A 15,917-nucleotide genomic window follows, 5' to 3' on the forward strand; every position below is an offset into this window, starting at 1 on the left:
GTGGGGCTGTGGTGTTCGGTGCGACAGTGAATTGAGGAGGTCGCGATGTCTGTTCCCAGCTGGTTCTCCATGCTCCTAGTATGTTGAAACCGGAGCCACAGAGGGTCGCTGCATGACGGGGGAAAGGGTGATGAGATGACAGGCGTTGAGGTCCCAGTTACTGTGAATCCTGGGCGAGGTGGTGCAAAGGATGTTTGGCGTCCGATGGGGCCTTGCACACCAGCCTATGAGTGAAGAACTCACTGCGAGGCCTGGCGGATGCTATACCTGCGAGCACCGGCAGGAGATCCGTCGGAGTAGGGCGTAGGCAGCCAGTGATGTTCTGCATGGTGTCGTTGAGGGTGGCGTCTAGCTTGCTAGTATGAGCGCTGCGGCACCATGCTGGGGCAGCGTACTCAGCGGCGCTGTACACGAGTGCAAGAGCACTGGTTCGAAGAGTAGATGTCGGACAGCATTTTGTGTCTAGTAGAGATGTGTTAGGTTTTAGTTGCAGACAAGTGGGAGGAGTGAGTAGAACAAAGGAAATATCTCTGATAGGGTCTGACCAAAAGAAACTGAGGTTAAAAAAAGTGCTGGTAGCATGTTCCACACACCCACCACCCTCTTAAAAAAACCTGGCCTGCGTAATTTTAAATTTTGCCTCTCTTACAACGCTATGCTCTCTACACTTTTAATTTTTTTAATTTTTAGGTATCATTCATTGGGTTCTATTCTGGAGTCAGGTTTTTATGGGATAGATTTGGCCAGTAGAGGGAAGGGGGACAGATCTGATGGGGATACCCCTCAAACAAGGGCAGGGATATCACTTTTAAGGGGGTTCTTGTGTGGCAAGGGTGCTTTGTTTAATGACAGATGTGAACACTAAGTATTTTTTGTTTAGTTTATTATTGCCACCTGTACCGAGATACAGAAAAAAACGTTTTATTGCATGTTATCCAGTCAAAAGAAAGGCGAGATGTGATTACAGATGATGTACAGATAAAGGATAAAGTGTACAACATTCAGTGCAATTTAAAGATCGATAAAGATTGACACATAGTGCTGGAGTAACTCAGCGATCCATGCACCATCTCTGGAAAGAAAAAAGGACCTGTGATTTTTGGATGGGTTTGGGAAGTGACCTATCATTTTTCTCCAGAGATGCTGCTTGACCCGTTGAGTTACTCCAGCACTTTATGTCTTGGGCATAAACCACCATCTGCAGTTCTTTGAACTATCTTTAAATCAGACTTTTGGACTTTAACAACAAAGGTCGACGACTGTGTGGAAAAACTCTTGTGCCTACATGGCCACTGAGAATGTATGAAGAGTGTTTGCACAGTTTTTGATGTATTTATTTAAATCCCGAGCTAAGTTTATTTCTGAAGTAAACAGTAGACAGAGCAGAGGGGAGGAGCTGGCACTGCCTGGGAGGGTTAAATAAAGGGACTAGGCATCGGAACTGGAGCGGGACGATCGGCTCAGTTTCTTTCACCCGGAGCTGACACAAGCCTCGGCCTCGGGCTGACGCACGCCCGGCAGAGGGGATGCCGATCGCGGCGCTGGTGACCGGAGCGAGTCGCGGACTGGGCCTGGAGCTGATCCGCCAGCTGGGCCGCGCTGAGCGACCGCCCCGTTACCTGTTCGCTGCCTGCAGAGAGCCAGAGGGAGCCGGGGCGACGGTGAGTAGCATCGGCATGAGAAATGGTGCCATAAACCTGGTCAATGAGGCGACGCTCGGCACCAAGATGGAGCCTCAGTGGTCTCCAGGACAGGCCTGTGGCAGTGGGCATCTCCATTTCAATGGGCATCTTCCTCGACAGGGCGCATCTGCATGACACTGGACAACTCCCTGACACTGGTCATCTTAATGCCAGAGGGTATCTCCACGGCAGAGGCATTTCCATGGCAGAGGGCACCTTCATGGCATAGGGGAACTCCCTGGCACAAGGCATTCCCATGACAGGGGGCATGGCATCTCCATGACTGGGCATCTTCATGGCACTGGGCATCTTCAAGGCACTGGCATCTACATGACAGTGGGCATCTCCAAGGCGCTGGGCATCTACATGACAGTGGGTATCTCCAAGGCACTGGGCATCTACATGACAGTGGGCATCTCCAAGGCACTGGGCATCTACATGACAGTGGGCATCTCCAAGGCACTGGGCATCTACATGACAGTGGATATCTCCAAGGCACTGGGCATCTACATGACCGTGGGTATCTCAAATACAGGGGGCATGGCATCTCCATGGCACTGGGCATCACCCTGATGCTGGATATCACCATGGTAGTGGACATCTCCATGACACTGGGCATGTCCATGACACTGGGCATCTCCACAACATTGGACATCTCTTTTTGCAAAACCAATCATCGACGTCACATTCTGTGGATGCAGTTCCGCAAGAAGTAACTTTAATAAAACAGAGATTAGATCTTTTGACTTGCAAAGTAGAGGTCACATTTATCCCCACAGATAAAGTAACTGGGAATATTAATATAGCTGGGTGAAACAATTTTGTACATGAAGCTCCATTTTGATATAATTATTTTGAATAGAATTTCATGTACTTGCATTTTGATCTGATCTGTCAGTCACAATAATTATTGGCCAGAAATATTTTCATAATGCAGACAATTTCAGACCAATATTTACTGTGACTAATAGATTAGATCAGACTTGAAGTAGTATTAAAAAAAATTATAATATTCAAAGGAGCTTCATGTAGCAAATTGTTTCTCCCTGATGTATTAACATTCCCACTGTTACTTTTTATGTGGGATAAAGGTAACTTTTACTTTGCAGGTCAATCTTTATTCCACATCCAAAACAATTCACAAAACTTCTCCATTGCTTCATTGATCAACATCCTCTCTTTGGGTTACCCATTTGGGCTACCTTTGGGTTTTGTGACCATCTTTGGCATTTTGGAAGGATGAAAAACTAATTTAAACATGTCTGTTACCTTAGAAAATATTTTTTTGTTTTTGAGTAAATTAACGTTAGCATTGGTAATTTTGGCTGCTAGTGTTTGGAATCGTCGTTAAATTTCCTCCTCCTTTACACATCCTTAGCTCAGTATTTGATAACTGGAATGCAACACAATTATTTTGTGATATACAGGAAACATTATGCTCTGCAACATGAGCGGAGTGGAAGGACCAAAGCTCGTTTGAGCCTGATATTTTGTATCAATGGTTTGTAACCACAAACAATGTATTTTACCACCCTGTTCTTGCTCTTTGCCCAACAAATGCAATTTGGCTGTTCTTTCATAATGGCTTTCCTGCTAAATCATTAATCAAAAATATTTGGATGTTTGAAAGTGTACTCTATGTACTCCTTTCCTTGTTAATATCTTTCGTTGGCTGAGTTTGGGGGGAAAGTTCCATGTAATATCTGACCTGGCCATTTTTATTGATCACATTCTATTGGATGATCATGTTGTAGTGGATTTTCTGTGAGATATTTAACTCCTGATTCTGCTCTGCAGGAACTTAAGAACTTTGCAAAATGTTTCTCAAATGTGAAAATAGTTAAGATGGGTAAGTGATTATTCATGCCATACTGATTTCTGTTAAGATTGTGAATCTTCCTAGATGCTCTGACCTAATTTCCATTTTAGGTATCTTTCTATTAGATTTAATTGCTTACAATAAAATTATATAAATTCAATGTATTAGTACTGTTAATATCAGTTTACATTTAAGTAAGATTATTTATTCACACAGTCAATAAATAGATTTATAGACACAAGGAACTGCTGATGTTGGTTTACAAAAAAAAAAAGAAAGTGCTAGAGTAACTCAGCAGGTCAGGCAGCATCTCAAGAGAACATGGATAGGCGATGTTTCGTGTCAGGACCTTCTTTAAACATCGATTTATATTTGTTTCTGGACTAATTAGCTGATTTGGGGCTTAATACTGACCCTGCAATGGTTGCCTCGCCAACAGTCTGTCTATCCCTTCCTTCTTTGTTGTTTTAATAGTATGCGTTAAATGTATGTTTTTTTGTGTTCTTTTCCTTGTTTTATGTGGGGGGGGGGGGGGGTGTGGGGGAGGAGTTGGGGGAAACTTTTTTAAACTCTTACCTCAACGGAGATGCATTTATTTATTTTTTCGTATCGTTTCTCCGTCTGTACTGCGGCCTAACATCGAGGAATTGGTGGCCTTTGCTGGAGACCCACTTCGGGAGCTCCCACCTGCAGGACTTAACATTGTAGAGCTCATGATCCCTTTGCCAGAGATCGACCTCTGAGCTCCAACCGCGGGAGCATGCAGACTTTAACATCGTGGTTAGTGACTGTCTTCGGGAGCACCAAGCCAAAGGGGCTTCGACCGCCCTGACGCAGGTGCTTCGATCGCCCCGACCCGGGAGCTTCGATCGCCCCGACCCGGGAGCTTCTATCGCCCCGACCCGGGAGCTTCGATCGCCCCGACCCGGGAGCTTCGATCGCCCCGACGCGGGAGCTTCGATCGCCCCGACGCGGGAGCTTCGATCGCCCCGACGCGGGAGCTTCGATCGCCCCGATGCGGGGGGCTTCGACCGTGGATGTAAATGTTAACTTTTATGTAGTTGTGTGTCTTGTTGCTTTTTTTTAGTATGGCTGTATGGTAATTCGCATATCACTGTACCTTAATTGGTACACATGACAATAAAAGACCTTTGAAACATTTGAAACCTTTAATGGGGAAAATAGGACTTTCGGTTTCAGGCACACATTATCAAATGTCTTTCTCCTGTGATATTGAAAAGAATGCAGAGAGAGTATTAAAATAACATAGGTGAGCGATTCCATATTACATTTGTAAAGACAGAAGCAATCTAGGCTGTCGTTGTGAATTCTGCTAAATAAATGTTGAATCTAATATTAACTAATAATTCAAAACACCAAATGTATCACACCACAAGAAGTAAAAATAATAAAACTGGAATTAGATTTCCTTCGAGGAAGCTCCTTTGAATATTATTACCATTTTTTAAACAGATTTTCATGCAATTTCAGTCTGATCTGTCTATCGCAATAAATATTGGCCAGAAATGATTTCATATTCTGAACTGTTTCTCCCAGATATATAAATATTCCCACTATTGGGTTCAATGTAACTTTTACTTGCAGGTCAGTCTTACTCTGCATGCAAAACAATTTAAATAAGAAACCAGTTAATTAAAGCTGGGCATTCCTGAGGAAGGGTCTCGTGGACTATAATGTCACTTGTTCGTGTTCTCCAGAGATGGTGCCTGAACCACTGAGTTAACGTAGAAAACAGGGAAAACAGAAAAATAGGTGCAGGAGTTACTCCTGCACTTTGTGACCTTTTGTGTATTAACCAGCATCTGCAGTTTCTTCGTTTCTACACTCTGACATGGAATCATATGCTGTGAACCCTTGACCAAATTGAAGTGTGAGTTAACTGAGTTCATTAAACAAAACTTAAAGACAGATTTTAACAACTACTACCTGATGGAAATTCAGCAGCAGAGGGGCTAAAACCGTGGTGATGGAATTACCTCCACACTCCTGAACTGCTGCCCTGCCTCAGCTGATGCCTCGAATGAAATGCTTGTTGGATGGAGTTTCAACTTTTTGGTACAACCGATGTGTATGAAATGGTGATTTTTATAAAAGCTATTTTCCACCTGGGCTAGAGTATTTTGTCTTGTAAGATTTCTCTTCTCACCTGCTCTTTCCACTCCCCACCAATCACACAGCTTTTTCGAAGTACTGTTACAGCTTTCAACCAAGCGATATGAGCGTTTATTTCTCTAGTTTCTAGTAACCGTTGCATTTCCTCTCTTCCCCCTCCCCCACCCTAGTCGTCCTACTATTTCCACTGTTCACGTCCCTGTATCCCTTCGTTTTCACCTCTTCCACAGACAATTGGCCATTATGGGCTCCACCCTTGGTGATCTGTTGCCAGCCCTGATTTGTTCTGGCCTTTTTCTACCACCAGTTCTCCCTCTCCCCCCCACCTCCTCCCCCCCCCCCCATCTACTTCTGTCTGAAGAAGAGTTCTGAACTGAAACGACACCCATCCTTTTACACAGGAGATACTACCTGACCCGCTAAGTTATTCCAGCACTTTGTATCTATCTTCTGTATAAACCAACATCTATAGTTCCTTCCTGCACATCTTTTAGAAGCTTACTGTAATCACCGTACTACTCACAAGAACAACTGTTTGAACTGACACCAAGTAACAAAGTAACTCAGCAGGTCCATCAGGAACCCTGGAGAACATGCATATGCGACGTTTTGGACCCTTCTTTGGACCTGAAATGTCATTTATCCATGTTCTTAAGGGATGCCGCCTAACCCGCTGAGTTACTCCAGCATTTTGGATCAATCTTTGGTATAACCCAGCATCTGCTGTTCCTTGTTATAACATTCTGAACTGATTTATTTCAACATTTTACTGATTGTATGGCTCATTGTCACCTTCTCCCCATCTAACAATAAACCATTCTACATTTCCTTGATCCTCATCTGCTTTGATCTGTTGTTTTCAAACCTTACCCTTCCACATCACAAGTCTCCCTCTCCCCGACTCTGACTCTCAGTCTGAGTACGAGTCTCGAACCGAAACATCACCCATTCCTTCTCTTCTGAGATGCTACCTGATCTGCTAAGTTACTCCAGCATTTTGTATCTATGTTCGGTATTAACCAGCATTTGCAATTCCTTCCTACTCAGAATGAAATGTGTTCTGCTAATAAAGACTAAAGTATTGCTCCCTGCGCCATCAATTTTTGCATTCAACAAATTGTATCAGAGTGCTGGTTTAAAATGGCTACCAAACCTCAAACTGAAGGGAAACTCAAGAGAGGTGATATAATAGCCCTGATTCTCTAACACACTTATGGCTTGTTGAGCCTGTGCTGGCTTTTTGTAAAGTAATTAAGCTTGTCCCTTTCCTCTGGCTCCTTACCTGCAATTTCTGTTACCAATTACCTGTACTTCCTGAAGTCCATAATTGAATTGGTTTCCAGCACCCTTTCAGGCAATGCATTTGCAAAACCTCTGCTAAACAATTATCAATATATTTCTGAAAACAAAATTAATGGTTTTGACCTGTTGGATTTGAGATTGAATCTGGAAGATTGTAGCTGTGCTTTGTGATTTTATTAAGCTACATGGGAAACTCAGAACACAGGGGTCCAAATGGGGGCAGTAAATTAAATTGAACAGTGGCTAGAAATTCTAGAGTATTGCTACAAACACCAGCTAAAATAATTTTTTCTTTGACCCTCTCGAGTTCCTTCAACAGTTTGCTAGATTTGATTTCCTCCCAAGGAGAAAATCCCTTGAGTGGTGAATACAATATACTAAATTGAAACACTGCAGAAAGTACAGAGATGTTCATTGGATGTTGCTGGGGCAAGAAAACTGCAGTGGTGACATTGAACCTTGTTTGGCTGCACAAAGCAAAGGATGAACCTGCTGCTCATTGGGGCTTTTCATGTCCGTTTGGAACAGGCAGAGAGGAGTGGATGTGTAGAGAATGTTTCCACACTTAGAGAGTCTAGGACTAGAGGCCATAGCCTCAGAATAAAAGGACCTTCCTTTAGAAAGATGAGGAAGAATTTCTTTAGAGGGTGGTGAATCTGTGGAATTCATTGCCACAGAAGGCTGTGGAGGCCGTCAATGGATATGTTTAAGGTGAAGATTGATAGGTTCTTGATTAGTAAGGATGTCAATGGTTATAGGGAGAAGGTAGATCAGCCATAATTGAATGGCTGAGCAGACGTGATGGGCCAAATGGCCTAATTCTGCTCCTACAACTTATGAACGTATGAATATTAAAAATGATATTGATATTATTTGTCAGTATCTTAAAGTACCAAACTCTAGAGACTAGAAAATTCCTAAAGGTTATTAACAATCATGTTTTGGTGTTTGCATAGCTGTAAATAGTGTTCTCAATTAGCACATCAGGACAATGAGAGACTTAAGTTTAGGGACTTAAGTGCCCATCTAACAAGCCAGTTCTCTGGGGAGTAAATAGTTTAAGACAAAAAGGTGATAGTTCCAGAATGTATATTACATCACTACTTCAAGTTTACACATGTTAAACAAAGCTTTTATAGTACAATACCAGCGTTGGCTATAATGTGCAGCTATTTCTTGCACACTGTAAAGTAACGTGAGCTGATTTTAAGTAAGATAAATGCAGCACAAATACATAACCAAGATTTCATTGCGCATGTAATTTTTAGATGTGGATGACCTTAACAGCATTCAAGAGAGTGCTGAACAGATCCAGAAGGTATTGAAAGATAATGGTCTAAATCTGTTAATAAATAATGCTGGGGTCAACTTTGGTGGAGATCTGAATGAAATTACTCCCGAAATAATGATGAAGACTTACTCGACCAATGTCATTGCACCAGTGATGGTTACCAAGGTAACAACATATTTGCATGTTTATCATTTAGTTTTGATTTAAATGTATTTATTGTGTAAAGAAGGGTCTTGACCCGAAACGTCACCTATTCCTTCTATCCAGAGATGCTGCCTGTCCCGCTGCGTTACTCCAGCATTTTGTATCTATCTTCGGTTTAAACCAATATCTGCAGTTCCTTCCTACAGTATTTATTGTGCCGTTTGAATTCCATCCTACTATTTTATTGGCTGGACAGAGGAGATAGAGAAGAGAGTGGTCTCTAAATCTTGCTGATACTGTCTTTCAGAAAGCAACAGGTGCAGGGGAAGGCATGCAAATGTTGCATTTTGTAGCCTAGTTATTAAAGTTGCTTTTTTTCCACAAAAAAATTGATTGTATTGATGGATTTTCAAATCTATTGATGAACTCTTCTTCGTTTCTGTTATCCCTCATCGAATCTTTGATTAAATCAAGTTGAATTAACCTGTCATTGTGAAGTAACAGAAAATGTCATGCAGTGGGAGACTGAAAAGGTGTTAACTAGATTAAGACTTGATACTATTTTGTCCCCTTCTGATCTCCCAAAGCACATTGTAGCCAATTAATGTATTTGGAAAATAGATACCAATGTAGGATACTTAGCCAGTGTGTACACAACAAGCTACAACGTTGACCATGTTATCTATTTCTCGTAATATTGAGTGAGGATTAATGTTGACTCGGTTGCCAAAGTTAACTGTGCAAGTTTTCATTGAAATATAGGTTATTCTCCATCCACCTTAAAACAGCTCTCTGTTTAAAAGACAACGTCAGTACTAGCGCATCGAGCATTCACTGCTACTGTGGCTTATCTACCAAAATTATTGTGCTCTGAAATGGGATTTGAATATTTAATCCCACTTGGAGACAAATCAAGTCAAGTTTATTGCCATAAACTCAAGAGTGGTGAAATACTAGTACAATGAAAATCTTGCTTGCAGCAACATCACAGGCACATAGACTAACAGCCCGCAGAAACATAAATTATTTATAAATTACATATAAATTCTACAAGACAATGAAAGGAAGAAGACTAGTGCAAAACACATTCCGAAAATAAGCCCACGGTAGTCCAAGAGATGGTCCGTTGCTGAGTGGGATTAGAATTGTGCAGGTCGGTTCAAGAACCTGATGGTTGTAGTGATGTGTTGGAGGAACTGCAGATGCTGATTTAAATTGAAGATAGACATAAAATGCTGGAGTAACTCAGCGGGACAGGCAACATCACCAAGGAATGGGTGACATTTTGGCTCGAGACCCTTCTTCTAAAGAAGGGTCTCGACAAAAGGGTCTAGACCTGAAATGTCACCCATTTCTTTCTCTCCAGAGATGCTGTCTCTCCCGCTGAGTTACTCCAGCATTTTGGGTCTATCTTTGGTTGCAGTGATGTAGTGGTTTTTGGCTGTGTGGGATTGCAGACTTCAGTACCTCTTGCCCAATAGTATTAGCGTAAGATAATTAAACACTAAGCAACAGTTGACACAAAAGTACCAGTAAATTTTGGAAATTCTAGGTGAGTTATAGGCATATGGAAAATGCTAATAAAAGCGTTAGGCGCAGCGGGAGATTTGCTTGCTAACAGTGCCAGAGACCCGTGTTCGATCCTGACCATGGGTGCTGTCTGTACGGAGTTTGCACTTTCTCCCTGTGACCACGTGGGTTTTCTCCAGGTGCACCAGTTTCCTCCAACATTCCAAAGGCGTACTGCTTTGTCGGTTAATGGTCTTCTGTAAACTGCCCCTAGTTTGTAGAATAGAACTAGTGTATGGGTGATCACTAAACTAAACTAAAATAATTTAAGAATGACATGTGGTGATAATCTATTATCTGAATTGTCATTATATTTTGAAATTCCACTTCACATCACTGAACTTTATAATATTTTTAACTATGTAGAAAGGTACACTGGAATTTAGAAGGATGAGGGGGGATCTTATTGAAACATATAAGATAATTAGGGGATTGGACACATTAGAGGCAGGAAACATGTTCCCAATGTTGGGGGAGTCCAGAACAAGGGGCCACAGTTTAAGAATAAGGGGTAGGCCATTTAGAACGGAGATGAGGAAGAACGTTTTCAGTCAGAGAGTGGTGAAGGTGTGGAATTCTCTGCCTCAGAAGGCAGTGGAGGCCAGTTCGTTGGATGCTTTCAAGAGAGAGCTGGATAGAGCTCTTAAGGATAGCGGAGTGAGGGGGTATGGGGAGAAGGCAGGAACGGGGTACTGATTGAGAGTGATCAGCCATGATCGCATTGATTGGCGGTGCTGGCTCGAAGGGCTGAATGGCCTACTCCTGCACCTATTGTCTATTGTCTATTGGTTATCAAGCACTGACTGAAATATGACGTTTCTTTATTGTCATATGCATGAGTACAGTAAAGTACTGATACAATGAAAAATCTTGCCTGCAGCAGCATTACAGCTGCATACAGTAGGTGCATATAAACACACAAAGACAAATTATATATAAATTACACAAACTATTCTAAAAGAAAGAAGACTACAAAAAAGACGTTAATGCAAGTTTATTTTTCTTGTTTTAATCTATTTTATTAATTTCAATAAGATTCTTTCATTTTGCAAATTAAACGAATGGCCATTTATGTTTCCAGTGTTTATTTGTACTAATTCTCTTAGCATCTTTTGCTTTTTATTTTGCAGGCTTTGTTGCCAACTTTGGTGCAAGCAGCTCAGCTAAGTGATGAACCTGGCTTCAGCAGTGAGAAAGCAGCAGTTATCAACATGTCCTCTATCATGGCCTCCATGGAGATGTTCAACATTCAAAATGGGAAAACGTATGCCTACAGAATCAGCAAGGTCAGTGTCCCTCACTGCATGCCCAAAGCGTAACAATGCTAGGTAGACACAAAATGCTGGAGTAACTCAGCGGGTTACAAAGGTAACAATGCTGATGCAAATGTAAATGCATTAATTGTGTAAAAGGAATCTCTATAGTATGTTGGAGTCATACAGCACAGAAACAGGCCCTTTGGCCCAACTTGTCCATGCCGACCAAGATGGCCCCCATCTAAGCTACTCCCATTTGCCTGCATTTAGCTCATAACACTGAACCTTTTCTATCCATGTACTTGTCCAAATGCCTTTTACATTTCGCAAAGTTTCTGCCTCATCTACCTCCGATGGCAGCTTGCTCTATATACCCATTACCCTCGTGAATGAAGAGTGAGCTAGGCTCGTATTAAACCTTCCTCCTCTCAACCTTATGTCTTTGATTCCCTTATCCTAGGTAAAAGACCCCTTATCCTGGGTAGCTCAGTCCGTCAAGTTTGGGGAACACCCTCGTAAATCTTCTCTGCACTTTTTCCAGCTTAATGATTTATGATATGTTGTAATAGCAAGGAACTGTAGATGCTGGTTTATACAAAAAATAAACATAAAATGCTGGGGAGACTCAATGGGTCAGGCAGCATCTCTGGAGAAAATGGATAGGTGACGTTTCAGGTAGGGACCCATCTTTAACGTTATCTTTCCATTTTCCACAGAGATGCTGCCTGACCCACAGAGATGCTTCTGCATTTTGTTTCTATCTACAATATGTGTTTGTTCTTATTTATGCATCATCTACACCATCATCAGAAGCATTATTTTGCCAGTTGCAGGTAGTGGGTTTGTTGTCTGGTTGTATTGACCAAGGTGAGGCTTTTCATGCAGTCATAGTCAGCACCAGTTACTTCCAGTCGAGGCATTCGTAAATCCATCATCAGATACAATATAACGAAACACAGAGTCAATCTTCTATTGTTTTTCCAGTAACACTCCAAAATAAAATCTTTGTATCAGAAGGTAGAAAATTATATTTTGCGTAAATATAATCCAGTTTGTAAAGTGCCAGGCGGAGTCCATAGTTTGAGATTAATTGGTGAACAGAGAGATTGATGGGACAGCAAGCCTGGACTAGTTAAATGCATCTGATTTTTTAATTGATGCAGTAGGTATGTAGCATGAGGATTTTTAGATACCTAATAATGTTTTTGCAAAATGTAATTACACCAACACTGGTAATAAAAGGTGACATTTAATGGGATTGCAGAAAGTTGGTTGACCGTCTGCAAACAAAGTAGTGATGGGTATTAGAAAAGATTGGAAATGATGAACATCATTGCTTGATCCAATTTTGTTTTTAGGTATACATGGATAATTTGTGATGTCTTAAAGGAAACTTGTGGAGTGTAATTCTATCCAGATAATAACACAGTCGTATGATTAACCTTTCTGGTCTTTCAAACCAGGCTGCACTGAACATGGTCACTAAATGCTTAGCCAGTGAGCTGAAACCCCAAGGAATCCTTTGTGCATCAGTGCACCCAGGCTGGGTCAAAACAGACATGGGTGGAGAAAAGGTAAGATCATAAACTTATTGATCAGTCTAAAATTATAGTCAAGAGTCAAGAGTGTTTCATTGCCAAATGTCCCAAAATGGAATAATGAAATTCTACTTGCAACAGCACAGCAGGTATATAAACATAGTACTCAGTAGATACTATAACACACAACAAGAAGTTCAGTGATTTTTTTAAAGCATTTCTTATATGCATTTTTGTCATCAATATTGCTAATTTTCTTAGATATGAATATTCATTTCAATCTCAGTTGTTAATCTTTTATGTTATTCATGTTGAAAAGTCAGCACCCAATAATTTTAGAGTCACAGCTCAGAAATAGGCCTTTGGCTCAACTTGGACACATGCCAACCAAGATGCCCCTACTGGCCACATCTTCCCATCTCCACCCCTTTCTGCTATCCGCAGAGACCGTTCCCTCCGAAAATCCCTGGTCAACTCGTCCCTTCCCACCCAAACCACCCCCTCCCCAGGTACTTTCCCCTGCAACCACAGGAGATGCAACACCTGTCCCTGTACGTCCTGCTCGACTCCATCCAAGGACCCCAACAGTCTTTTCAGGTGAGGCAGAGGTTCACTTGCACATCCTCCAACCTCATCGACTGTGTCCGCTGTTCCAGGTGTCAACTCCTTTATATCGGCGAGACTGAGCAGAGGCTCGGCAATCATTTCGCTGAACATCTCCGCTCAGTCCGCCTTAACCTAGCTGATCTCCCAGTTGCTCAGCACTTTAACTCCCCCTCCCATTCCCAATCTGACCTTTCTGTCCTGGGCCTCCTCCATTGTCAGAGTGAGGTCCAGCGCAAATTGGAGGAACAGCACCTCATATTTCGTTTGGGTAGCTTACACCCCAGCGTTATGAACATTGACCTCTAACTTCAAGTAGCCCTTGCTTTCCCTCTCTCTCCATCCCCTCCCCCTTCCCAGTTCTCCCACCAGTCTTACTGTCTCTGACTGCATTCTATTTCTATCCCACCCACTCCCCTGACATCAGTCTGAAGAAGGGTCTCAACCTGAAACATCACCCATTCCTTCTCTCCAGAGATGCTGCCTGTTCCGCTGAGTTACTCCAGCATTTTGTGTCTACCTTCGATTTAAACCAGCATCTGCAGTTCTTTCCGACACAAGATGCCCCACCTACACTAGTACCACCTGCCCACGTTTGGTCCATATCCCTCCAAACCTTTCCTATTCTTTGCTTATTCTATTTGCCACATTTTTCACTTTTTTAAACAAAGAATGTTGTTTTCAACATCTGTGGTCAAGCTTGAATTTCATTAAAAACTGCAACAAAAACAAATGGACATTTTGGTTTCGGATTCTGCAGCTTTTTGTCCTCTTTTCCCCTTTCTCCATCTGCGAGTTATGTTGCCATATTAGGAGTAGTTGAACAGTAGTCATCTTCAGTTCATGGCAATATGTTTAAGGTCATCAACTACGTCCATGCAAAATATATTCTTGACTGGAAGAAATATTCTTTGTACTTTTATCTAACTAATTTTCCATTGTATTTGTTTCACCAGGCACCATTATCCAAAGAAGAAAGTGTGCAGGGGATTCTCAAGGTACTTGCAAGGCTTTCAGAACAAGACAGTGGATTGTTTTTAGACTGGAGAGGTCAACGTTTACCTTGGTGAAGATGAACGTATGAATTATTATGAAATAGAAATGAAAACTATGACTTATGCAGCAAAGCTGTTTATGAAATATTGAAATTTATTATGAAATCTAATTTAAAAGTTTCATTTTGTTCTTGACACTTTTTTAATTGGATAAAAATTATTAATAAAATGATCTCAGTGGTGATTGTAACTGAATTATGTGTATTATTATTTTTATTTTTTTCAATTGAGTTAACTCTCCGCAGCATTGAAACCTGGAAACCTGTCTTGATACTATTGAATGTCATTGCTGAAAGTAATTGATCTGTTCAGCACACAAAGTATCAGCCACTTCTTTAATCCACAGTGGTATTCAGACTAGCAATTCAAAATTAAGTTTAGTTCTGCAGTGGATTTTACTACAAGAGGCTATGATCAAAGGCTAAGTTTAATATTTGATCAATTTCCAGTGTTGATTGAGGTGACACAACAGTTGAGATTCTGTAATGGAGTACAGGCTTTTTCATTGAGCATGCATGCATTTTGTCCCAAGTGTATTAAATTTGATTTAAGGGTGAATATGTCTACTTTTCATTTGCAACTCTGGTTGCTTCTCCTTCTCCCTGCAGCTGGGAATGCCAGAATGGTTGCTCTGAAAAATAAATATAGTTCAGTTGCCTCCAGCAGATAGTTGTAAATTAGTTGTATTTAAGCGGTTCGAATACACATTCTTGCTGAAATTTCTGTGCAGTCCTGTTATCTTTTCCAATATTTTAAAACATCACACCTACCCGTTTATAAGAATCATGGATCCAAAGACAATACTTTGAAAAGAGCAGGGTTCATATTCTAGTATTCCTCAAACAAATTCATTAAAACTGATTTTCTGATGGTGTTTTTTATGAGAACTTACTGCTGTGATTCTGCATTACATCATGACTACAATGTAAAAACATTTAATTGAGTGTTAAAAGGTTTAATAAAAACAACGATTTTTCAAAACAACTGTACAAGTTTAGAATTCAGAATGGTCACTACAACATTTTGAGATCATCTGAGAGTACAATTGTCATAATGCACAAAATGCTTTATGCTGCCCCATTTGGAAGCCTGTAGATTCTTTAAGCATGACTGGAAATCGCCATCTGGAAACTGAAAGGTATAAGTAATCTAACAACCATTATGTTCATGTGAGAATTGACTTGGAATTGCGGTTAATGTTGACATATTCAGAAGCTGTTTGAGTTTGTCAGTGATGCCTGAGGAGAAAACTTTCCCGGCCATTGTTCTAGTACATTGTCCGGTGAGGTGGAGGACGTTTTAATTCATGACCCAGCCACACAGGTTTAAAGACATTTTAAATCAGGTCCCACACCACCAGGTTTTCAGGTTCTTAAGTAAAACACAAAGTACTGGAGTTACTCAGCATATGTGGAAGACATGGATAGGCGACCTAATATGGCTTACAATCGATAAAATGGACATCTATGATACTAAAACTCTCGTTTGTTATCTTGTTTGTGACTGAACTTCAGCCAAAACGGTA

General features: G+C 41.2%; 1 protein-coding gene across 1 annotated transcript; it reads left to right on the forward strand.

Annotated features, from left to right (window-relative positions):
* The first annotated feature begins 1,044 nt into the window (after positions 1-1,044).
* On the forward strand, positions 1,045-15,309 carry LOC144605660 (C-signal-like). The gene is made up of 6 exons (XM_078421134.1): positions 1,045-1,661; positions 3,480-3,531; positions 8,205-8,392; positions 11,071-11,226; positions 12,660-12,770; positions 14,294-15,309. Exons 1-6 carry the CDS (start codon positions 1,527-1,529, stop codon positions 14,405-14,407), a joined length of 756 nt encoding a protein of 251 aa, XP_078277260.1. The 5' UTR covers positions 1,045-1,526; the 3' UTR covers positions 14,408-15,309.
* Positions 15,310-15,917: the final 608 nt, after the last annotated feature.

The sequence above is a fragment of the Rhinoraja longicauda genome, chromosome 25, assembly GCF_053455715.1.
Source record: "Rhinoraja longicauda isolate Sanriku21f chromosome 25, sRhiLon1.1, whole genome shotgun sequence".
NCBI classification, from domain to species: Eukaryota; Metazoa; Chordata; class Chondrichthyes; order Rajiformes; family Arhynchobatidae; genus Rhinoraja; species Rhinoraja longicauda.